This window comes from Danio rerio, chromosome 3 (assembly GCF_052040795.2).
Source record: "Danio rerio strain M-AB ecotype USA chromosome 3, GRCz13ab, whole genome shotgun sequence".
Taxonomy (NCBI): Eukaryota; Metazoa; Chordata; class Actinopteri; order Cypriniformes; family Danionidae; genus Danio; species Danio rerio.
Window position 1 is genome coordinate 55933052 of NC_141023.1, and position 25556 is coordinate 55958607.

General features: G+C 34.9%; 2 protein-coding genes and 1 long non-coding RNA gene across 6 annotated transcripts; 1 reads left to right on the top strand and 2 right to left on the bottom strand.

Annotated features, from left to right (window-relative positions):
- Positions 1-1030: 1030 nt before the first annotated feature.
- LOC141381291 (uncharacterized) lies at positions 1031-7512 on the bottom strand. Of its 3 annotated transcripts, none has more exons than XR_015481294.1 (5): positions 7127-7512; positions 4129-4222; positions 3935-4046; positions 1661-1767; positions 1031-1567 (listed from the first exon to the last, which is right to left on the bottom strand). XR_015481294.1 is itself a non-coding variant. In XM_087245207.1 (5 exons), exons 1-5 carry the CDS (start codon positions 7351-7353, stop codon positions 1215-1217), a joined length of 966 nt encoding a protein of 321 aa, XP_087101333.1. In that variant the 5' UTR covers positions 7354-7512; the 3' UTR covers positions 1031-1214. The 3 variants fall into 3 exon arrangements, 2 of the variants coding, with proteins under 2 accessions (XP_087101333.1, XP_087101332.1); XM_087245207.1 differs by having other exon boundaries at positions 1661-1840; XM_087245206.1 differs by having other exon boundaries at positions 1031-1840.
- On the top strand, positions 1459-24945 carry pgls (6-phosphogluconolactonase). 2 transcript variants are annotated; one of them, XM_087242525.1, is made up of 6 exons: positions 1459-1621; positions 13747-14019; positions 21433-21540; positions 21632-21733; positions 22606-22746; positions 23695-24945. In XM_087242525.1, the coding sequence occupies exons 1-6, from the start codon at positions 1589-1591 to the stop codon at positions 23839-23841; spliced, it is 804 nt and encodes a 267-aa protein (XP_087098651.1). In that variant the 5' UTR covers positions 1459-1588; the 3' UTR covers positions 23842-24945. The 2 variants fall into 2 exon arrangements, with proteins under 2 accessions (XP_087098651.1, NP_001004117.2); NM_001004117.3 differs by lacking the exon at positions 1459-1621 and adding an exon at positions 8888-8960.
- Positions 20483-23265, bottom strand: LOC147836936 (uncharacterized). Its single transcript, XR_015941971.1, has 3 exons — positions 22452-23265; positions 22072-22407; positions 20483-21924 (listed from the first exon to the last, which is right to left on the bottom strand). It is a non-coding gene; the product is annotated as an uncharacterized LOC147836936 (long non-coding RNA).
- Positions 24946-25556: the final 611 nt, after the last annotated feature.

A 25556-nucleotide genomic window follows, 5' to 3' on the forward strand; every position in this document is an offset into this window, starting at 1 on the left:
ATATACACTACCTGACAAAAGTCTTGTCGCTTATTCAAGTTTTAGGAACAACAAATAATTACTTGACTTCTAGTTGATCATTTGGTTTTAGAAGTGGCTTATAAACAAGGCAAAAGCCTCTCGATTACGCTTGTTTTACCAAAATAAAATATGATCATGCCTTGATTATTAATTATTTAGGACAGTAAGGTCTGACTTTGCGTAGACAAAAGTCTTGTCACTTAACAGAAATAATGTACAGTATCGAATATAAAGTCATGCTGCAGTGGAAAAAGAATGAATATTGTGTATGACTCCTGTGAGCTTGGAGGACTGCATCCATAAATCTCCGCAATGACTCAAACTTATTAATAAAATCATCTGAAATGGCAAAGAAAGCAATCTTGCAGGACTCCCAGAGATCATCAAGTATCTTTTGAATTCATTTTCCTCCTTCATCAATGCGCAATAATGTTAATTTCTGGTGACTGGGCTGGCCAATCCTGGAACACCTTGACCTTCTTTGCGCTGTCTTGCTGAAGAATTTGCCCTCTTCTGTGGTTTGTAATATAATGGGCAGCACAAATGTCTTTATACCTCAGGCTGTTGATGTTGCCATACACTCGGCAGATCTCTCGCATACCCGCATACTGGACGTAATCCAAAACCATGATTTTTTTTCTTCACCAAACTTGAATGATTTCTTTGACAATTGCAGTATTTGTGATGATTGGGATGCAGTTTAAAAAATGATTAATCTGAAATGTCTACCTTCTGCCACTTTTTCAAGTGATCAACTAGAAGTCGAGTTTTAATTTGTTGCTCTTACAAATGGGATTGATGACGAGACTTTTGTCAGGTAATTTTTTCTCAAAGATTTACTCAATAATAAACTGAGATTCAAACATCATTGAATTTGTATTTACACTATAGGTTGAAAAATAATAAACGTAGATTTTTGGAAGCTACAGATGACAGAAAATCAAAATTGTTCCTCCGTTCAGTTATTCACAAATACATGTTTTGTAAAACAGCAATAAAACAAATTAGATTTACTGTATTTCAAACATTGTTTCATATTTAATCTCTATCCAGAAATAATCTGAAACTATACATTTTTCGATTATCTGAAACCATACATTTTCGATTATTAAACTAAATATTCAACTAAAACTCAACTTATAAAAAGCAGTAAAGCACGGCTAAAAATAGAGTTTGAAACGCACAGCCGTTCATTAACTGAAGTTGCCACATGACTGACAAGACAGGTGTTTGTTAAGGTTAAACTTTGTGGTAAACCCTTTCCCACATTTCACACAGGTGTAGGGCTTTTCTCCGGTGTGACTTCGCAGATGCATGTCCAGTGTGCATTTCTGAATAAAGCCTTTTCCACAGAGCGGACAGCGATACGGCTTCTCTCCGGTGTGGGTGCGCTGATGGGTGTACAGGTGTCCTTTCTGAATGTACCTCTTTCCACAGATTGTGCACCTGTAGGGCTTCTCACCTGTGTGACTCCGCTGGTGGATAGTGAGTTGACTGAAACACCTGAACCTCTTCGAACAGTAGGAGCAAACAAAACGCTTGTCCGCTGAAAAAGAAGTGGCACTGCATGTTCTTGTGGACCTTGAAGCGCTCCAGCTCTGTAAGTGACTAAATGAAGCATTTTCAGATTCTGAGATACCTTTTTTTGAGATCGACTGCACCATTTGGTTCAACGGCATTATTGCAGGTGGGCTGTTTCTGTTCAGGGCTGGCGATTCAGCTTTTGATGTGTTTTCTTTACTTCCTCTGTCAATACAAGGAACAGTTTTAAGCACTTCCTTTATGGGTGAAAGGCACACGACTTCGACACTGTGGGTTCCTGTGGTTAAGTGAAAGAGTTGTAAGTGTACTTATCATGGTAGGATATTATGAACAATTTATAATCCATCATCCAACAGCTTGCTCTAAACTAATAGAGCTGTGGCGAAAAATCTGAGAAATAGATACTGCATTCAAGCTGACATGATCAAAAATGCATCGCTATTCTCTCTTAAATCTATTCTGTCTAATCGTTAACAAAGCTGAGTTTTATGGATGCTCATTTCGGTTCATTTTGCCAACGATAATCGCTGTTTGTTAACTGAATTTTAACCGTTGACTGGTCAGATTATTATAAGATTATTATTCAATTTAAAAAAAAATAATTGACATGTATATTTTGTTTGACATTAAATATTGCATTTAAAAAGTATATATTTTTAATATGCGAAAAGCAGCTTACAGAACATGACAACAGAGCATCTTCACGCACCTGCAATGTTTACAAAAGCATGGAAAAAAGAATAAACTAGTGAAAAAAATGAAATAAATAGTCCTGCCCTAGATATTTTTCATTTAAATGACAAATTTAGAGGGCAAAACAAAAACTGGCATATGATGTTTTTCCAATCATGTTTTTATTTCTTCCGTCAAATAAAAATATCAGGCTACCTCAAATCAATCGCTCCACAGAAAATATGCATTTAATTATCGCCCGCTGTTATTATTACAGTATGTCACAAAACCTCTGTCAACATTTTTAATAGAAGTCATTGGTTTAAAGATTATGTCTTATGATTATGAATTATTTCCTCCGTCTCACTTGCAATTCATGTGGAAAAAAAACTAGCCTAGAGCGCTGCCTGCTGTTACAAACTAACCTAGAGCGCCATCTTGTGTTAAATACTAGTCAAGAGAGCCATCTGCTGTTAAATACTAGTCTAGAGCACCACCTGCTGTTAAATACTAGTCAAGAGCACCATCTGCTGTTAGATATTAGTCTAGAGCCCCATCTGCTGTTAAATACTAGTCTAGAGCGCCATATGTTGTTTAAAAACTAGTCTAGAGCGCCATCTGCTGTTAAACTTGTCTAGAGCTCCATCTGCTGTTAAATACTAGTCTAGAGCACCATCTGCTGTTAAATACTAGTCTAGAGCGCCATATGCTGTTAAATACTAGTCTAGAGCGCCATCTGCTGATAAATACTAGTCTAGAGCGCCATCTTGTGTTAAATACTAGTCAAGAGAGCCATCTTGTGTTAAATACTAGGCTAGAGCGCCATATGCTGTTAAACACTAGTCTAGAGCACCATCTGCTGTTAGATACTAGTCTAGAGCGCCATCTGCTGTTAAATACTAGTCTAGAGCGCCATCTTGTGTTAAATACTAGTCAAGAGAGCCATCTGCTGTTAAAAACTAGTCTAGAGCGCCATCTTGTGTTAAATACTAGTCTAGACCACCATCTGCTGTTAAATACTAGTCTAGAGCGCCATCTGCTGTTAAATACTAGTCTAGAGCGCCATCTTGTGTTAAATACTAGTCAAGAGAGCCATCTGCTGTTAAATACTAGTCTAGAGCCCCATCTGCTGTTAAATACTAGTCTAGAGCGCCATATGCTGTTTAAAAACTAGTCTAGAGCGCCATCTGCTGTTAAAAACTAGTCTAGAGCTCCATCTGCTGTAGAAATACTAGTCTAGAGCACCATCTGCTGGTAAAAAAACTAGTCTAGAGGACCATCTGCTGTTAAATACTGGTCTAGAGCGCCATCTGCTGTTAAATACTGGTCTAGAGCGCCATCTGCTGTTAAATACTAGTCTAGAGCGCCATCTGCAAATAAAAACTAGCATAGAGCGCCATCTGCAGTTAAAAACAAGCCTAGATTGCCATCTGCATTTAAAAATTTGCCCAGAGCGCCATCTGCTGCTAAAAACTAGCATAGAGCCCTGTCAACTGTTAAACTAGCCTAGAGCGCCATCTACTGTTAAACTATCCTTGAGCCCCATCTGCTGTTAAAAACTGTTCTAGAGTGCAATCTGTTGGTTAAAAACTAAGTTCAGAGAATGGTTCAAGAGACACAGTAAAGCATTTTAAAAATGTCATAATTGATGTAGAATCAATTCAATCGAACGATTTTTCCCCACAGCTGAAATACTTACCCTCTTCACTGTTGCCTTGACCGGTCCAAACATCTACTTCATGTGGCTCATCCTTTACCACAATAATCGGCTGGTTTATCTCACAGTTCTGCTGCGGGATCTCCTTTGGTAGCTTGATATGACATTATATCTTTCATTATATCTTAAAACGTGACAGCTTTTACAAATATTATCAGGCAATAAGGAAAACTTACTTGGTCTTGCTGAATTATTAATGGGCTTTCTCCCAAAAAGACCTCACCTCTTCGGATGTTCAAATGATTGCGAACATCTTCTTGGGCACATTCACTAGATAATAATGAACTAGTATAAATTTAACTAGATAAAAAAAAAAGTTATTATCAGCATTAGATGAGATGTGTAAGAAACCATCCTACACACAGAAGCTGTTTGAAGACAAAAACCTGACAATAAGCAATGTCTTTAGGTGTGGTAACCATAATGAGCACATTAATTCACAGTGTGGCCATTTCACCACCTCAGGTGTGCTGTGTTATTTTTTAAGAATTAAACATCCCATTATCAATTGTTCTTTACAAAAAATAAAGCATATATACTAAAAAAAATAAAAGTATTGTAGTAGAAAAAACTACCATTTTAAGCAAACACACATGAAACAATACTATAGAAAATACTATAGTGTTTTTGAACTATACTTGAATTAAAGGTATAATTCACCCAAAAAATAAAATGTACTCACTATTTACTCCCCAACAAGTGATTTTAAGCATTTATGAGACTTATGAGATATTTTGAAGAATGCTGAAAACTTGTCACCATGGGTGTCCATAGTAAGAAAAAAACTTGATACTATGGAAATAAGTAGTTACAAGTTTCCAACATTTTTCAAAATATCTTCTTTTGTGTTAAAATAAGTTCATAAAGGTTTGAAACAAGTAGGCAGAGCGAATTTAATGAATTTTCATTTTTATTAAATCCCTTTAATCTGTTGTGATAATTCTATAGTTGCAGTGGTAACACGACAACTATAGTAATATAAACAAATGACCAAATACTGTTGATTTCTACAACTATAGGCTATATTATACACCAAAACACCACAGTTTAATGTAGTAAAAACTAAACTATTACAGTTTGCAATACTTCAGAACCATTATCAATTATTCCTTACAAAAAAGCATTAATACTACACAAAAATAGAAGTATAGTAGCAGACAAAACAACGATTTTAAGAAAACCCACATTAAACAATACTATAGCAAATACTATAGTGTTTTTTTCTACTTTACCATAGTTAAGTACTAAAATAAAAAAAGGTTTTAAAACCGCTAAAATATTCTGCTATACCATTCCTAAGGTATGTGTAAGATTTTTATTTTCTTTTTTGTTGTTTTTAGGCCAACAGTAACTCCAGCAGAAAAACTATCCAAAGATGGTGTTTTAAATTGTAAAGATCAGTGTTTTTGAAACAAATGAAGACAGCAGAGGTCAATTAATATTTTGAATTGTTTAGCCTTACATGTTTACTGTTGCAAACTATCTTAAATCTTTCAAAAGAAATATTGTTTTCAAAGGGGAAAAAAGTTTTTGTTTTTTACCCAGACATTTAAAAAGAATATATTATAGAGCAGTGAGCGCAATAATGTGAAACCCTGATATTTTTATCCAAGGTTATCATACCATCACAATCTTACCGGCCCATGCCTAGCATCCGTAGTTATAAAAATTTATGGATACAATGGAAATCAATAGTTACAAGTTTCCAACATTTTTCAAAATATCTTCTTGTATGTTCGAACAAAGAAAGAAGCGCATAAAGCTTTAAAATAAGAAAAGTCAGCGCAAATTAATACGTTCATTTATTTTCATTTTTGGGTGAACTACCCCTTTGATCTGTTGTGGCAATTCTATTGTAGCAGAAGTAACACAACAACTATAGCAAACAAATGCCCAAATACTGTAGATTTCTACAACTACACAGAAGTATAGTAGCAGACAAAACAACAATTTTAAGCAAACCCTCATGAAACAATACTATAGTAAATACTATCGCGTTTTTTAACTTTAATAAAGTACTTGAATTAAAGTGATAGTTCACCCCAAAATAAAAACTGACTCACTATTTACTCCTCAACAAGGGATTTTAAACTTTTATGAGATGTTTTGAAGAATGCTGAAAACCTGTAACCATTGTTGTCCATTAGGCATGGGACGATAAGCGTGTTTAAGGTAACCTTTAATTGAAAAAGTCAAGGTTTTAAAACCCCCAAGATCTTCTGCTATACCGTTCCTAAGGTATGTGTAAGATTTTTTTATTTACTTTTTTATGTTGTTTTTTTTTTTGTTTTGTTTTTAGGACAACAGTAACTTCAGCAGAAAAAATATCCAAAATATAACTAAAGATGGCATTTTAAATAGTTAAGATCAGTGTTTTTGAAACAAATGAAGACAGAAGTCAATTAATATTTTGAATTGTTTAGCCTTACATGTTTACTGTTACTGTTAAGTCAAACTATTATAAATCTTTTAAAAAACAAAATATATTAATTTCCAAAGGGAAAAAAGTATTTGTTTTTTACCCATACATTTAAGAAGAATATATTATAGAGCAGTGAGCACAATAACGTGAAACCCTGATATTTTTATCCAAGGTTATCATAAACTATGGATACTATGGAAATCAATACTTAAAAGTTTCCAACGTTTTTCAAAATATCTTCTTTTGTGTTTGAACGAAGAAAGAAGCTTATAAGGCTTTGAAATAAGAAAAGGCAGCACAAATTAATGATTGAATTAATTTTCATTTTTGGGTGAACTAACGTTACCCCTTTAATCTGTTGTGGTAATTCTATGGTAGCAGAAGTAACACAACAACTATAGCAAACAAATCCCCAAATACTGTAGATTTCTACAACTACAGCTACATTATACAATAAAACACCAGTTTACTGTAGTAAAACTAAACTATTACATTTAAGTTCGTAATCCTACAGTATACTATAGCATTCATTCATTAACAAACGGTTGTAAATACACATATAATACACTTTACTATACGATTCAAAAGCAAATTTCTACAGTATTTTTTTGTAGGTAAATTGAACACTAATACGTAATACTTCTATTTTAAGATTAACTCTCTCAACCCAACATAAAAACACTAGTTAGGCTGTATCTCAAGTAAATTAACTTAAATTTTACATAAACACCACATCATTTAAGCTCAAGTACCTCTTGACAGCAGTAAAGGAATGAGCGTGTGTTGTGTTTGTCCGGGGCTGGAGCTCCATCAGTCTCCTCCTCAGGGCGCTGATCTCCCCCCGGCCGCGGCTCACCTCCGCCCGCAGCAGCTCCCGCTCCACATCCACCAGTTTACGGATCTCCAGCACCGCCGTCCGCACCACTGCTTCCATGATGGAGAGCAGCTGACTCTCAAAAGAGGAGACAGTGGACACCATCTCCACAAACTACCGCACAGAAGCCACTGTCTGATGTAGATATGCAGGAGTAGCTGCCTCTGCTGATTCTGCTGCTGACAGTGATCTGTGTTATACTTCTTTAACTTAAGGTTGTTCAGTGTTCATTTTAAACTCAAGAGGTTCCCTTTCCTACTGTTTTCGTGTACATGTAGCTGCTAGTGGTTTGTGTGAAGGTGCCGCACTAACGCCATCTGTTGAAATGGAGTAGTTTTTAAAAAAGGTTTATGCATTACTTATTGTTTATTTAATATTACTTATTATTTATTATGTATTATTGCTTATAACTATTTATTTTAATAATTAAAAGTATTTATAATCATTAATTTTTATATAAATTATTTATTTATTTACAGTCTATGAAAAAAGAAGTATTGCAGATATAAATTGTAATTCTGAGGATGTTATTATAAATATATAAATTGAGTACGCCATAGTTTATATTATATTATATTATATTATATTATATTATATTATATTATATTATATTATATTATATTATATTATATTATATTATATTATATTATATTATGTTATATTATATTATATTATATTATATTATATTATATTATATTATATGAATGTGCATAGCTCTATAGGACACAGTAATATATAATTAATTTAAATTTAGCAATTAATCGTGCATTTAAGAAAATCAAAGTAGAAAAATTTAGAATTAAAAATAAACTGTTCTTCACAAAATTCTGCTGGAAAAATAAATGTATCATGATCTCCAGAAAGTCAACCTTTTTTTGGTTGTCAACCTCCCCTGATAAAGTCTGGATTTTGGCCCCTATATGAAATTATTTGTAATATTTTTGACAGTATGCCATCATAAATTGCCAAAGAAGCTGATAGAAGAAGGCTTTAAGACAAATTTAATTTTTAATTATTCAAATGTACAAATTCTGACTGAGGAAATGAGCTGGCCAGTTTGTTATTTTCCTACTGGCCACAGTTTTTATTATGTTTTTAGTTGGTTTTTAATAAGTTTTAACATATTCCATTTTGATTTTGTTAATCATGCATGATGATAGGTTTGTATTTTTAAAAAATTAAAATTCTAATCTCAATACATTATTTATAAACTAATAACTCACAGTTCAAATGCACATTTCTAGAATGGTAAACATTTTGACAAAACTGTAGGAAACAACTTTGTTGCTTCAAAATATGTAGTTATGCTCACCGTCTGACAAGCTAATGCAGCAAAGATTAATGCTCAAACTATTACAACAATGGTAGAATGCCCATTAAATTGGTAGAATTACTGCAAAAAGATCCACTTTTATATATATATATATATATATATATATATATATATATATATATATATATATATATATATATATATATATATATATATAGAACCACGCTTTTCAGTTGGCTGGCTACGGGACTTGAATAAATAAATAAAATAGCATATAAAACATAAACGATAATGAATCTTTACAGATTCCACAAGGGCTCGATTAAAGTGTGCACTACGTTGCCCAGAATGCATCAGTAGGCAACACTCGCTGTGATTGGATGTTGGTCAGATCGCACGAGGAACTCTTGAAGGTAGCCTGCTAAGAAAACATTCCGCGGTGAGTGCAAAGTAAATGTGCAAATTTTACAGTATCCATAAGTCAGTAAAAAAATTTGTAAAAGCGGGAAGCATCTTTCTGACCTGCTATTATTGGTAGTGTTTATCGATAGGCGTTTTAGTGCTGCAACTACGACTACAATTCTTTCTTGATTCATTCATTTCACCTCTCACCTGCACTGCCCAAACAGATTAGACAGGGTTTTAACAAACACCAATGCTGCTTACTGCAGAAGCTTAACTTATCATTGTTTATTTTATAAACCAGGTGTAAAAACCTTTTTATTGTTAGTCATGCTAATACTGTCGTTGTATTTTGAGTTCTGCTGTGTCATTTAACTAAAGGGGACCTATTATGCATCTCTTTACAAGATGTAAAATAAGTCTCTGATGTCCCTAGAATTTGCATGTGAAGTTTCAGCTTAAAATACGCCACAAATAATGTTTTTAAACTCTTTGAAACTGACTCTCTTAGGTTTTAATCCTAATTGGCCCATTTTGGGGACTCACTTTAAATTCAAATGAGATTGTGCTCCCTGCTCCCTGCTTTTTTTTTAAAAAAAATTTAAAAGTGCAGAACTACAAATGTATTATCTGTCATTCAAAAACAAGACTAACGTTCTATGCTAAAGAGGGAGAGATTGTTACTAATGGGCAGTTTTGTGCTAGTTACTGAAATACAGTAACTAGTTACTTAATTCAGAAAGTAACTCAATTACTTTATTGATTACACCAAACAGTAATGCATTACTGTTAAAAGTAATTTTTGAGTTACTTTCCAGAGAACATTTTAATGCTCCCATTAATGCCGTTATAACCTCACTTCAGTGCTGCATGAGAAAACGATTTTGATCAGCTTTACAGTTTTAATCAATTTGCATTCTCACAACTAAAACACAAAACAGGCTTAAATAATCAGTCATTTTTAAACATTAATTTGTTAAAGTCAGAACAGCGGCATAAAAATAAAAATCACAAGGTGATAAACCTGCTAAACAATATATTCAGCAACAAAAAACTAAAGTTGCTTCAGCATCATAAAAGTTGTTGTATTTAACCCTTAAACATGTTACTTCACACCCAGCCTGATCTCACGAAAAAGCGTAAGTATTTTACGTTTTGCCAGTTTAGTGGCTAATTCGTACTAGTTTAGTCGTACGAAATGGTACGATTTTAAAAAGGAGGTGTGGCACCTGACCCCAACCGTCATTGGAGGATGAGCAAATCGTACTAAATTGTACGAATTAGATCGTACGAATTCATACGAATTAGCCACTAAATCAAAAAGTTACGAATTGCCGTGAGATTGTGTTGTCACACCTTAAGTTCGAAAACTAGCAACAATATACAACAAACAAAAAATAAACTTCATAAAATAAATAAATGAAAATAGGCGACGCGGTGGCGCAGTAGGTAGTTCTGTCGCCTCACAGCAAGAAGGTCGCTGGTTCGAGCCTCGACTGGCGTTTCTGTGTGGAATTTGCATGTTCTCCCTGTGTTCGTGTGGGTTTCCTCCGGGTGCTCCGGTTTTCCCCACAGGTCTAAAAACATGCGGTACAGGTAAATTGAGTAGGCCTCCGTTGTTGATGAGTGTGAATGAGTGTGCGTATAGGTGGGTTTCCCAGGGATGTGTTTCAACTGGAAGGGCATTCGCTGCGTAAAACGTGCTGGAATAGTTGGTTGTTCATTCTGCTGTGGCAACCCCTAATTATTGATTGAATGAATAAATGAAAATAATCTAAATTACCATTCAGAAGCAATTTGGTGAAACTAAGCACCAGAAAGCTGCTAATTCATTCATACATTCATTTATTCATTTTCTTTTTGGCTTAGTCCTCCTATTATTCTGAGGTCGCCAAAGCGGAATGAAACCCCAACTTATCCAGAATAATTTTTTACGCAGTGTAAAAGCTGCAACCCGTCACTGGGAAACATCTATACACACTCATACACACACATATACTATGGTCAATTTAGTTCACACAATTCGGCTATACACCACATGTTTTTGGACTTGTGGGGGAAACCAGAGCACTCAGAGGAAACCCACGCAAACATGGGAAGGAAATGCAATCTCCACACAGAAACGACAACTGACTCAGCCGAGGCTCGATCCAGCAACCTTCTTGCTGTGAGGCCAGCATGCTACCCATTGCACCACCGTGCAGCTTCATTGCCAAATTCTTAAGTTTTTATTTATGTATTTATTTACTTTTTAAGTTTTAATTTTTAAAAAACATGTTTAAGTGTATACATGGTTTTGCCCCTAAAGTAGTCAGTGAGTTAGTTAATAAATTCAGCAGTGATGTGGCAGAGACTAGAGGGGCAGTAAGTAGGAATTGTAGAATTTGCGGATGCAGAACCACTATCGGTGAGTCATCCTTTTCAGTGAAAGGTTCACATGGAATGCCATGCCTGTTGGTTTAAAATTAAAATCTGTTTTTTCTGTAAAGCTGAGAGAATATAAACATGAACAGAAAGTATTATTCTTTCAAATTGGTCAGGTTTACATTTCCCCTTAGGGTGCAGACTGACTTATATTTTATATTTGTGGCTCTATGTACAGTTAAAGTCAGAATTATTAGCTCCACTTTGAATTTTTGTTCTTTTTTTTTTTTTAATATTTCTCAAATAATGACAGTATGTCTGATAATTTTTTTTCCTCTGGAAAAAGTCTTATTTGCTTTATTTCAGCTAGAATAAAAGGTCAAAATTATTAGCCCCCTTAAGCCATGTACAATTTTTTTTCCATAGTCTACAGAACAAACCATCATTATACAATAAATGTATATATTTGTTTTTAATTTTTTAATGTAAATCCTAACCAGGGATGAGGACTGCAAATTAACTTCATGCTATATGCCCTATGTACACAACATTGGTTGTCTTTGTAAAAATATGTCAGGTGTATTGTCCCTGTAAAATAAACAAGCAACTAAAAAATAAATAAAAACATTTTTTGCTCTCTCGCAAGCACACATGGAAACTACCGTTACACATGGAAACTACGTCCGAAACTACCTATTGTTCAGTAGGTACTGCATTTGAATTTAAATGTACTACTCGGCCATTAGAAAAGTACGTTCTATACAGTATGTATAGAATTCGGACGTACTACATCTGCCATTTTGTCATGGTCACGTGACCTACCTGTGTCAGTTGTGTTGATTCTCTCCCATTTATGAATTTTCTTGCGGTACATCATGGGATAGCGCAGTGTGCAGAATCTTGCCGGAAGTAGTAAGTCATCCAGGTACTTGCATACTGATTTTCGAATTCCATCAATTCGGACATACTACTCGGCTCGCATACCGATTTTAGCGTACTATATAGTATGGTAGTATGCAGTTTCTGACACAGGGTTGGCCTCTCTTGTGCACATCCGGCCTCTCTTGTGCACATCCAGTCTCTCTTGTGCACACACTTCGTGCACCTCGCGTGCATTCAGTCTTTGCTTTAGTTTGACTTTTGTCCAGTCTGGTGCCTCATACACGATGTGTCTTTTTTTCTTTCTTTTTTTACGGTGGTTGGTTGGCATCTCCCAATTCCACAATGCACTTATTAGGATATGTTATAATTAACTAATTAAGTTACTATATTTAAAAAGTAGTGCATTACAGTATTAGTTACTGTCAAAATGAATGCTTTTACAATAACACATTACTATATGCATTATTGCCCAACACTGCTAATAGGTGGGGCTTTCCCCCTCTGATGACACATACAAAAAGAGAATTGCTGCGTCCCAATTCGCATACTTATACAACGGCCTAAAAGTATGTACTTTTTTTGTGAAGTAAAAGTTTATACTTTTGAGTGTGCAACAGAAGAGTATGCAAGCTTTGGGACATACTAGTTCCGTTGTGTTGCTTAGTTATGCCCCCTGCCAGTCATCCCATATTTAATTACCTACCCTATTAGAGAAGAAGCAGCAGGTTAATCTGCCATTCATGAGTCTTTCATGCAAAAAAATCTCCTCAGGTCTTTGGATGATTACTGTAAAACGCATTCAGACGTCCAAACTCGTCTTTATATAAGTTTAGTATTGTTGTTGCAGATGAAATATGACACAGAAAACGTGATTTTAATATTTTCCAGTGGGCTAGATATTGACTAACAGTCATTCAAACATCTTTACCGAAGCCTCTCTACTTGACGGTTGGTCTTGCGTCCATCATGTTTGTAGTTTATCACACGCGTTTGCAGTTCTCATTGAATTTGTGTCCAATGCGCTATGTATTGTGGGCAGTATCAGCGATTAGAGTATGGAAGCTTCTACACTTAAATTTTTTAAATAGCAAACCATCCGAGAATGCTCTTTTCAACATACTATGGTTTGGGACATACTAATTCTATTTTCAAATACTATTTAGGAAGGATAGTATGCAGATTTGGACGCAGCAAAATTGTGTGAATATAGAAAATGAAATGAATACATATTCACCATTAGATGCCGGTTAAATTTACAGACTGCTTCTACACAACTGTTTAAACCAGAGGTCACCAATCTCGGTCCTGGAGGGCCGGTGTCCCTGCAGGGTCTAGCTTCAACTTGCCTCAAAACACCTGCCTGGGTGTTTCAAGTATACCTAGTAAGACCTTGATTAGCTTGTTCAGGTGTGTTTGATTAGGGTTGAAGCCAAAATCTGCAGGAAAATGGCCCTCCAGAAACAAGTTTGGTGACCCCTGGTTTAAACCCTGTATTAAAGTGATTTTTGCATAATATATGCTCTTAAAATGTTCCTTTATGTCCCTTTATAATCATGATTCTCTTTCCTTGATTTCAGAGAGTGATGTCTGGAAGGAGAGTGTTGGTTTTTTCTTCAGTGGGGGAGCTCGGGTCTAGTCTGGCTCAGCTGCTGTCCTCTCGAGCAGAAAAAGCTCTGAGCTCCGGTGGAAGCTGCTTTTCTCTGGGTCTTTCAGGAGGGAGTCTGGTTTCTATACTGAGTAAAGAACTGCCTGCTGTACCAAACCTGGACTGCAGCAAGTGGCTTATTGGCTTCTGTGATGAGAGACTTGTGCCATTCAGTGATCCAGAGAGCACTTATGGATTATACAAGGTAACTCTGCACATATTAGAAAGACTGATAGTTTGTTATGCAAACATGTAGTCTCTCAATATTTTGATATATTATTGAATATTTTATATATATATATATATATATATATATATATATATATATATATATATATATATATATATATATATATATATATATATATATATATATATATATTTGAATACTCAAACACAGAGCTTAAAGGGTTAGTTCACCCAAAAATAAAAAGTGTAATTAATTACTCACCCTTATGTTGTTATAATCTATGAGAACTTTGTTCATCTTCAGAACACAAAGATATTTAGATGAAATCTGAGAGCTCTAGGCCTAAAAATAACATTTTTTTACGTTAAAATAACGATTTTAATAATCGATTAATCTGTTGATTATTTTTTCGTTTAATTGATGAGTCAGATTAAAAAAAACATTAATTTCCAACCGTTTATTCAAAGAAAGCTCATCCCTGAGCTGTTATAATAATAATAATTAAATAATAAAATAAAAAACTAAGTAGTTTTTTCCTGTTTTCAATCCAAATATCGAAATATTTTTTAAATTAAGATACTGACTAGACACATGAAATAGCATAAGAAATTATGTCTTGTTTTCTAAAAACAACACCTCAAAATTAGGTGATTGTTTGCTTAAAACAAGTTAAATTATTTGTGAATTTAGTAAGAAAAATAATCTTAATAAGACATAATCTCAAACAGAAGTTTTACTAGTTCACATAAACGTGTAAGTGATCGTGATCTATAACATGAGATGGTCATCGCCATGTCTACTTGCGGCCGCACGTTTGCCTTATTCATAAAAAGCAGAACATGCAGGATTCAGCATGTAAATTCAGTTACTCCTCAAACTCATGCAAGTAAGTGGCTGGTGAACCTAGTTACTTTCACTATGTGTAATTTGTATCTGATATAAATAAAACACATCGGTAAATTATATTTGAATGGATTGTTCGACTTCCTTGTGTGTTTTACAAACTCTAAATGCATTGTTTTACTAGTATGTGTGTGTATTAAGATGTCTAAAACAAATTAAGCATAAGCCCGCTAAAATGCTGCATAATTATGATAATATGATACGTCTTTCTCAGCGGTGTTAAGTTAGTTTTGTTTACAAAAAAAAAGCACTTTTCAGACGGCCCCTTACTAAGAGCTCTGCTCAGCGCCAGACACCGTGCCAAAGCTCAGTTTGATTTTCTCAGTTGCGCTCTAAAAGTAAACGTGCTAACGCTAACTTGTCGTGCTTGTCAAGCTGGATAACAAGTAAAACATCAGCACCGCACTGAACTAAAGGGTTTTTTAATAATCAAACTTCCCCGAGTAGCGCGACACAACAAATCGATTATGAAATTTGTTGCCAGCGTTTTCAGTAATTCAGTTCAGTTTCAGTTTCCTTTATTTATGTCATTCAACACATCACAATAGAATTGTAATGCAAAACGAAATTACGTTGCAACAGACCCAACAAGAACATTAAAAACATCACTATACAAACACTATAAAATCCTAACATAATAAATAAGCTTTATGATTCAATAAAAATATAAATATATAGTTATATAAGATATAACCTATTTTTAAAAATCTCTGAAGAGAATAACTTCATACTTAAATACCTATTTCACCATTTGTTGTAACAATAACAAGTTATGCTAGTTTAACTAATTTATTATTTAACACTAGCTATCAACAATGCTTAAGAAATGGTATTATTCAAAAGTCTTATAATGACAGGATAAAAACTAAACCGCACTCCTCGGGCTTCTGTAACGCCTGCCTGATGGCATGAGCATGAGCAGGCTGTGGCCAGGGTGGGTTGGATCCCTTAAAATGTTATTTGCCCTAGACATAGACATAGACAGTAATCCATTTTTATCTATTTAATCAATTCGTTGTTGCAGCCCTAGAGAGCTCCCTCATCCTCCATAGACAGTATGGTTCAAAGATGTTCAAAGTTTGGAAAGAGACAGTTCGTGTGACTTCAGTGAATTAACTACAATCATACTAGGATCCAAAAACATTTTGTTTACCTATGTATGTTCCACATCTGATTAGTTTGTTTCCTTCTGTGTTGAAAAGTCTTGGCCTTGGTCTGAATATTTGCTACCTTGTGTACTGAATTCATTACTGCACATCACTGTAATTATGCATTAAAGGGTCACGAAACACCAAAACACATTTTTTGAGCTTTTGACAGTCGTATATGTGTCCCACACTGCTAAAAACACTATTAGGACACCTTTATTTCACTGAAAAGTGTAAATTGGTTGTTTTTGCATTATTTCAAGCAAATTCGTACTTCCTGTTTGAAACGAATTTTTGAAGCTGCGTCACGGCCATGACATAATAGCGTGTATTCCAGCATGCAGACTGGACGTCTGTGCCTGAGTGAGTCTTATTACGTCTTACAGTGTGATACATTAATGCATGAGTAAGGCTTGGTTCAAACCAATCAGCGCGCTCTATTGTGCAACTTCATTAATATTCATTAGTGTCACCGTGTTTACACCACAAAGACGCCACGTTGTGTTGGCAAAACAAGCGTGAAGTGTTGCTTTTATAGTTTGCTGCCGTTAAGTTTCGTTTTCATTTTCTCTCTGTGAGAGCTTATCTGGATCACGTGTGGATTAACAGTGTACGCGACGCTCGACAACAATAACTTACGTGTCTAAGGAGGATTATTGTTTACCTGAGAGCTGTTCTCATCTGCAAACGCTGAAATCTGGATTTGCTTGTAGTATTCTCTCCATAAAGACGCGGCTCTAGTTGCTGGTGATTGTCCTGTCTCTACAGATTTGGTAAGTGAGCGACCAGTGCTCTTTGTTTATTCAGTTTGTTCATATCGAATTAAGTTAACTATAGCACTGAGTGCAAACTTGTTAGCACCGCATTTAGTGACCGGAATAACACACGCGGCTTTCTGACGCTACCTGCCGTGTGCATCTAAGTTTCCGGGAAATGCTGAGTTTTTTTTTCTCTCATTCGCCGTGCGGTATCAAACATTGCATGAAAAATACACGCTTAGAGCAGATCCTCGAATCAAATATCGCGTTTGTCGCGAGGGGCATGAATGAATTCCCTGAATGAAAGAGCCAAACTGCAGTTAAAGTCCAACATTTATTAATTCAGCAAATAATTCGACTACAGATGTCCATGTAGGTTAAACACCATCGCTTTCTCCTGTCTGTGTGTGTGTGTATTTTGACTCTGAAACTCGCGCGTGCACAAATAGACACTCCCACACCATCCCACTTTAGTTCCTCCGACACTCCCCCCTAAACAGAGCTGGACACGCCCACTTTTCTGACTTTTTCGAAAGTAGAGGTGTGAAAACACCCTGCTGAAACGAGGGGGTTTCATGGCCCTTTAAGAATAACATTTATCTGCATTGCTGTATGTAGCTCACGCCCTCTATAAAGTGTATATTGATTTGGTCCTTATACCAACACAGGCTTATTGGGGCAGTGTAACGCCAACATTTTTTGCTCCTTTTCACACTAATGATATTTACAAGGCTGTTTTATCGACAAATAAAGGATTATTTTCTTGCAGTTTCTTACACAAAAAATCAGAAAACAACTTATCAGTGTCTGTGATTTGTAATCAAATGCATTTTCCTCACTTATCTATCTCCATATAGATAACTTTTGCTCAGTAGCTCACTATGTATGATGTTGTGCCTGTGATGGAAAATGCTCAGGTTCAAGTCTGGTGAATCACGGATCCACTAAAAGAGAGAAAAGCAATGTAAAACTACATGGCCGCAGTGCAGTTTTCTCCTACGTTTGCTTTTGAAAACATTACTAGATGTGTTTAGAGAAAGGTTTAGGTCAGTGGTTCACTAGTGCCTCATTTCCAATGAGTGGTACAGTACGGTACGGTACAGTTCTGTACGATTCACCTTTATCTGGCTTGTGTCTCCACTGTCAGAAAGTTGCATTCAAAGTTCACATATCCTATGAGCAGCACTTCCTTCTAAACAGATGCTTTATACACAAATTTACTCTGGTGAGGATCGGACACAGATCGACGGTGTCGTAACGCAACGTGCTGACCACTAGACCACAATGGCACTGTTACGCTTGTGTGGCCGGAATGATAGTTACAGCATCCTTACCCTGCAGTAGGGCTGGGCGATTTGCCAAAAAAAAAATCTGGGTTTTTTATAAAGTTTGACCGATTCACGATTTCGATTTTTTTTTTTTTTTTTTTTTTTTAATTGTGTTACTAGTCTTCTCAAAACATTGCAACAACATGACTGAAGTAACATTCTTTTTATAAGTAACTTGAAAAACCATCTGGTTAAGGAACATTGTATTTTTAATGGCCATGTCATACAAAAATAGGTCAAGGTGTAAATAAATGTATAACAAATTCACGAGTTAAACAGCGTTGCTGAAGATTTGAATAAGAAATATTTGTGTAAATATTGCAGTTGCAGGAATACAGAGGTATTTTTTGCAAGTTTTGCTGAGCCTAAGAAAGATCAGCTCAGCTTTGACTTTGTCTTCTGATTGTATGACAGGTTGTAAAGCTGCTGCCTTTTTCTTAAAAAGATACAGTGGAAGTAAAGGACTGAACATGGAACCTGTAAAGCCTAATTTAACCCAATGTGTGAAGTTGTGGACATTTAGTAGGAGCAAATACAAGTACCAGATGTGTCAAATATAAAATAATATATTTAATCTATTTTTCTTTTTTCCCCTTTGAAATACCGATCATTTGATGCGCTTTGCTCCACTCTCTATTATGCTTTGTGATCTGTCTGGTTTTCAACCAGGTCCGCTAAATGACGTCATGGGGGCAGGTATTTTCATTTTCTCTGCTACAGGCCCTCACCACTGCTCGTGTTCAAACCAAAAGATCGGAGCGGTTTTTCTCATGGCAGGTTTTTACGTCCTTCATACATGTTAAGATCGAGTTTATCGACTTGATAAGGGAATGTCTTAACAATCCACACAGACGCGCACATGACAGTTTAAACTATCACACACCAAACGCGCACATTCGCAAGATATTTAACATGAAACTAATCAGATGGCGCTCTGTGGCGGGGCTGAAATATGAACTGCTTTGTGAATCGTGGCTGGGCGGCGCTGGTGTGTGTATGGAAACCTGTTTAAAATTCTAAAATCCATGGTGGTGCGTGGTGCTTCTGCTTCATAGAGTGAACCAAAGCGCATTGGTGCCATTATAATGTATTCAAAATCGCGATTTCTCGATTTGATTCAAAATTAAATCGTCTTAAACGTAAATTCGAATTAATCAAAAAAATTGGAAAAATCGCCCAGCCCTACCCTGCAGGCTACATTTTGCTCATGGGGCTGCGAGACAATAAATAAGAAGAGCGGAGCTGCGGCAAAATAATGAATGAAAAGAGTGAGGCTATGGTCAAATAAATAAATAAATAAATAAAAGTGTGACTGCGACTGTTGCTTTCTCCGTTCGCCATGCTGGAGAGGAACAGTTTGCGCAAATGAAGCGCAGAGTGGGTGTCATCAACTACAGCTCTCATCTAATTGGCTGAAAGGTACGAGTTGCCCTGCCTCTGCCAGGACAGTCTCAAAAATACACACACACACGTATCCAGAGGGAGTCGTACGTGAAAGAGGATTTGCAGAGAGAATTTTTCTCGTTCAGAAAGAACTCGCAAGTTTTAAACATTCAAAACTTTTTGTACACTCTTATACATTTGCAAATGGTGTTTTGCATTTGTGAAACGTATTTTATGAAAATGTATTTTTATTTTGTGCACTTGAAATTTTTTTGTGAATATAAATAAATATTTTTCGCACGTGAATTTGATTTTATGCACGTGAATTTGGCTACGCATGTGTACATCGTGTCTTTTGTGTGAATTACTTTTGAGTCTTACCTGACTCCATAATAAAAGCATACCGAACTGTACGTACCATACCGTACGGTACCACTCAATGGAAACGAGTAATAGGTGATCTGTACCAGATATATGCACTGAAATAAAGAAACTTTACTATTGTTAGTTTTTCTACATCAACGCTTGTTCACATTACATAAAACATAAAATTAACTAAATTAACACAAGTTAGCTATGTTATTTCTACAGAAACTTAGTACTGTAAGCTTTACGTAATAAGGGTTTGACTGGCTATTTTAACATTGTTTGTACTCTTCTTTTGGGAGTCATATACAGCTTAAATCTCAGTTATCCTTTAAACCTGAATTACACTTTAGAGTTTTTCCAGAAAGTTTTGCTGGGACTTGACGCTTAAAAACTGTCACACAAAATGCTTAAGAACAAACTTCTTGGTTGAATCAGTACATCATTCTGGACAAAGAAAAAAATTAAATGAAGATGTTTTGTTGTTTTCTTTGTGAAATTTAGATTGTTTTAGTTTTAAAATTAGATGCCAGTTTTAATTTTGTCTTTGTTGATGGACCAACATTTTAAATGTTTAATTTTTTGTCTTTTTGAAATAAACAATTTTTTTTGATTGTTTTCCAAAATAGAGGCCAGTTGTAATGTTTTTTGACAGCTTAAACATTTAAAATATCAGAAATTGTTCAAAGTAAAATTTGTATTGCAATATTTGAAGGAAGTTCACATTGTAAGACTGTTCACTATCGACCAAAATGTTGTTTTTACCTGTTTTTTTTTCTTCTGAAAAGTTTTTTACTGTAAGATTATTACCAATTCTGAAAGTCAGTCAGACCTTGTAAAGAATGTTTATTGTTAAATTTTTGATGTTTTTGTCTACCTGTGAAATTGAAGTTGTTTTATGGGTTTTAGCAGTTGTATATTTGCAAAACTTTGCAAAGTAAATAAATTCATTTTGTTTCTAAAAATGTTTTAAACTTATAGAGCAAATACTTCGAAGTTAATTATAAAAGTGTTCATAACATACAGTGACATTACTTAGTAAAATGTACATATAAAATGCCGTAGTGACACATCTGAATGGGTTGTATCTACTAAGGAATATTTTGTCAACTTTACCTGAGTTTCTTTAGTTCATTCAACTATGTTGTTGCTTGTAGAAACTACTTAACAGACTTGCGTGGAACCACTTGACAATCTTTTTTTTTTTTTAATGTAAGTCCAACAAATCAGTTTTTTGAGTGTGGACCAGATGTATGTGTATTTGAAACATGCTACAAAACATATCCTAAGTAACACGTTTCAAATGTACAAATATGTCCCGTGCCCTGTACTGGATTTTTTTTTTTTAATCTGAAACGTGCAACGAACACAGAACACTGTATTTCTAGCCTGGGCTGCCTAAGTATTTAGTTAAAAAAATGGTACAATGAGTGCCAGTCTATGGAGGATGAACTTTGTCTTGTCCTCCAGACAGGTTTTTCTTTAAGGATGGTGATGAAGCTTGAAAAGCTATGCATAATGATTACTGTTTATGTCTTACAGAATCAATTATTTGGGAAAATCAACATTCCAGAAGAAAGGATTTTAGCCATAGATCCTTCTTTACCTGTGAAAGAATGTGCCGAGGACTATGCCAGCAAACTCAGCAAGGTGTGATTCTATTCATTAATAAATATAAATGATTAATTTATAAATGTATGTATTTAAAATTCATAGCCCTCAATAAATGTTGTAATTTTAGGCCTTTAGCACAGAGAAGATTCCAGTGTTTGATGTCTTGTTGCTGGGAATGGGACCAGATGGACACACTTGCTCTCTCTTTCCAGATCATCCATTATTACAGGTTTCAGATACATTCATAGCAAAACAGTATCTATACGTTTTCAGTCAATTTATTTATTTTACCCTAACCATGTAGTAAGTAAATATATGTAGTTAATTAAGATTGATCGGTATTTAAATGAATGGATACACTGTGTAGCATGAACTTCTTCTTATTATAAAGTTTAACCTCTTTTTTTTGTCAGCCGAACCCTTTAGACCAGGGGTTACCAAACTAGCCAAAGTTTTGTTTGAGCCGTGTTGTTTGAGCACTGTGCTGATAGGCTCAAGTTAAAATTAGGGTATAAGATATAAAAGCAAGAGTGCGACGAGCGGAGCAGTGGGCAAAGACGTCCGAACAGTAGCAAAGCAGGAAGTCATCCTCTTGTGATTTATATACTAACATCCTTATATGTTTTAGTTATCTAGCTATGTATTACAAGCAAAGCAACTAGCTAACAACATGCTAACAACATGTTAATCCACGCTAGCAACATTTGTAAGCATGCTATGAATACTACAGGATGTTAAAATGTTAAAGTTTTAAATGTTAGCAACATAACAATTCAAATAGCAATGTTAATTTTGCTAGTAAATATTTAAATATGCTTAAGAACACGCTAGCATGTAAGTTTAGTGATAGCAATGTACTAAACATGTTAGCCCTGTTTTTAAAAAGTTAACATGCTAAAAATGCTAATTCTTATTTGTAAAAGGTTTTGTTCAGTGTTAAATCATGCTAACATCGTGTTAAAACATGCTAGAAATATGTTAAAACGTTCTTATTATTATTTTTCCATATTTTAAACTAACCAGACTTCCCAAACTAGCATGGTATGTACATTTCTGCCCTCTATCTTTGTTTGAGTGTGAATTATTTATGTAATTTTGTAGGAGCGTCAGAAGACAGTGGCCCCTATCTCTGATTCCCCCAAACCGCCCCCTCAGCGAGTCACTATGACGTTACCCATGGTTAACGCCGCTCGATGTGTGGTGTTTGTGTCGACCGGCGGCAGCAAAGCCCCTGTACTGAAGGTAAACACCGCCGAGAGTTTAATCTATAATTATAAATTTTACATTTGTGCTAGCTAAGAATTAATCGATTAATTGTTGTTAATCCTTTAAATTATACACATTATGGATGGTATTTAAGCAGAGTAATCATCTATGTGCATGTGGCTTATCCACAACATGTAAAGTAGATGATAGATGAAGTGAACAAGCATGAGTAGATTAATAACTCTCCACTATATTACATGGTTTTTATGCTAAATATACCAGTTACAGTTAGAAACCACAATTTGCTAACTCATTTGCACTAGTTAAGACACTTACTCATTTCTATTTAGAGTAATAAAACAAAAACTTTATTTAGGGTAATGTTTTATACTTAAAATAAGCATTAATATAGACAGATTTGAAATTATGAAACAAAACCTGCATTCGAAATTGCATAAGACTCAAGCCTGGTTTATACTTCTGCGTCAAGTGACCGACGTAACCCACGGTGCATGCAACGCACGTAGCTGTGCATTTATACTTCTGCGCGCTGTCAAGCGCTACCAAGCCGACCAATCACAGAGCTTGCGCTATGCGTTGTTGCGACATGTAGTTACATTTTATTAGAGGTACACGTCAGTGACGACGACGGCCACGGCGAAGGGCTATGCATCAGCGTCGTAGCATACGCCGGCATTTGACACAGAAGTATAAATCAGCCTTCATGTAGCTACTACAATTGAATTGGAGTTTACTTCTCGACTATTAGAAAAGTGCCTGCTATATAGCATTAATGTAATTCAGAAATACTATCTTCACCGTTCTTTCATAATTACATGATCTACCCGTCTCACTTCACTTTCATTTATAAATCAATTTTAATTTATTTATAAGGCACAGTTAAACAGCTGCCGTTGACCAAAGATTCTCCTGTGTCCTTTTGAGATAGAAGTGTCCATTAGTTTGTATTGTGTGATTCCGCAGCATGTGTTGGAGGGTGGTGAAGGGCCTGCTCTTCCAGCAGCTCTGGTTTCTCCTGACCAAGGAGAGCTTTTCTGGCTCCTGGATGAACCGGCTGCTGCCTCACTCACGTCTCCAGTTGAGAGGCCTGGTCCTGGAGCTAAACTTTAAACTCAGCACACTGAACTTGTAGAAACACAGGCTAGTATTTAGAGCTGTGGCGAAAATTATTTGAGAAAATGATTCTGCAAATTTCAAAACGCACCACTACTTTCTCTTAAAACGGTTCTGAGCTATGTAACAGTAGATGTGCTCTATGCCAGTTTTTAACAGCAGATGGGGCTCTAGGTTAGTTTTTAACAATACACTCAAATGTACACAAAAAAAAACTATTGTGAGATTTCATTGAGACAACCTTTTTAAATGTTCAAATTATATACATTTGTTAAAAATGTTAAGTTAACTTAATCAATTTGTGTTGGGACAACATGAATGAATTGTGTGGAACCCTGCATTTTTTTACAGTGTACAGCTTGGTTTGTATGTCATGACAATAATGTAAGCACAGCTCACTATGAACATTCTTGTACTTTGCTTAAATCTTTTCTAACTTCCCTTATAATTATTATAGGCTGGACTGGTATTTGTAAGGAATTGGATACAAGCAAAGTATGGCTGTTTGTAAAAGCATTCAGCGCCATCTGCTGTTAAAAACAGCCTACAATCTATTCAACAAAGAATATCAATGCTTTTTAAACATTTATTTCTCTAATAATATTCACCGCCGCTCTACTGGGATTTCTGTGGAGTCCCTAAACAGCACTGTTTAAGAAGTTGTTATCTTAGCACTTATGAAAATTAATCATCACAAAGGTAATTACTGCAGTTACTTCTACTATTGTATTACTGTTATACACTGCAAAATGATTCATTGGAAGGAAAAAATATAAATTAGTTGCAAACAATTGATATTGGCTGATTTTGAATAAACAAATCGAACTGAGTAATGTTTAACTTAATTTGTTTAAATTCAGCCCATTTAAATTGTTTGCAACCACTTACCTTAAAATATGTAAATCCAATTAATCATTTTTTTCAGTGTCGGATCTTTAATGATTTTAATAATCTGTCATTTGATATTGTTCACTATTTTCACATTAGTTATGTTACAGCAACAATAAACATAAATGTTGTTATTTTGAAGAAACACATTGTTGCCATTGTACTTTTGTCTATAGATGCAATGTTTTATTAAAAAACTGCTGAAAATGTGAATAGTTTTGAACATTTTGTCAAATGCATTGTGTCCAGTGTGCAGGAAAAGAATGAACCTTTCGTGTCATACAAAGAGCTAAAAGGGCTATTTTCCTTTAAATAATTGATTACTATTTCTAGACACAATTACCTTTTTTTAGTTCCATTGCATAAATCAAATTTAGTTTATTGTACAAACTAAATCTAAAACCATAAAAGGAGTTCGATAAAATAAAAATAAAGTCAGATTAAAAAAAAAAAACATACCGAATGTACTTTATTTAAGCTAGTAGATAAGGCATCATTTCTCATATTCTCTAATAACCAACTTAAGTTATTCATTTTTTTATTCCACTACTTCTTCGGTATTTCTTGCTGAATTGCTATAAAGACATAATTGTAATTGTATATTAAACTGTCTATAATTAAAATGAAATAATTAAACAAATTCTCTCTTTATTGAAGACCCTTTTGTCAAGTTAACGTTTATTGCAGTAAATATTTTATAATAACTTAATAAGGTTATAGCTGTCAACATAATTATTAATTAGTTATTTATTAGTTGCTAACAATTGATATTGGCTGAATTTTTAACAAACAAATCGAACTGATTAATGTTCAACTTTGTTTAA

Excerpts from the sequence above, each read along its gene's own strand:
- pgls (XM_087242525.1), top strand. The coding sequence starts at position 1,589 with ATGTTCTTGTGGACCTTGAAGCGCTCCAGCTCT. Across the intron at positions 1,622-13,746 it reads CCTTGAAGCGCTCCAGCTCT|AGAGTGATGTCTGGAAGGAG; the intron begins GTAAGTGACTAA and ends CCTTGATTTCAG. Across the intron at positions 22,747-23,694 it reads GCAAAGCCCCTGTACTGAAG|CATGTGTTGGAGGGTGGTGA; the intron begins GTAAACACCGCC and ends GTGATTCCGCAG.
- LOC141381291 (XM_087245206.1), bottom strand. The coding sequence starts at position 7,353 with ATGGTGTCCACTGTCTCCTCTTTTGAGAGTCAGCTGCTCTCCATCATG. Across the intron at positions 4,223-7,126 it reads TCCTTTACTGCTGTCAAGAG|TGAATGTGCCCAAGAAGATG; the intron begins GTACTTGAGCTT and ends ATTATTATCTAG. Across the intron at positions 1,841-3,934 it reads TCAAGGCAACAGTGAAGAGG|GAACCCACAGTGTCGAAGTC; the intron begins GTAAGTATTTCA and ends ACTTAACCACAG.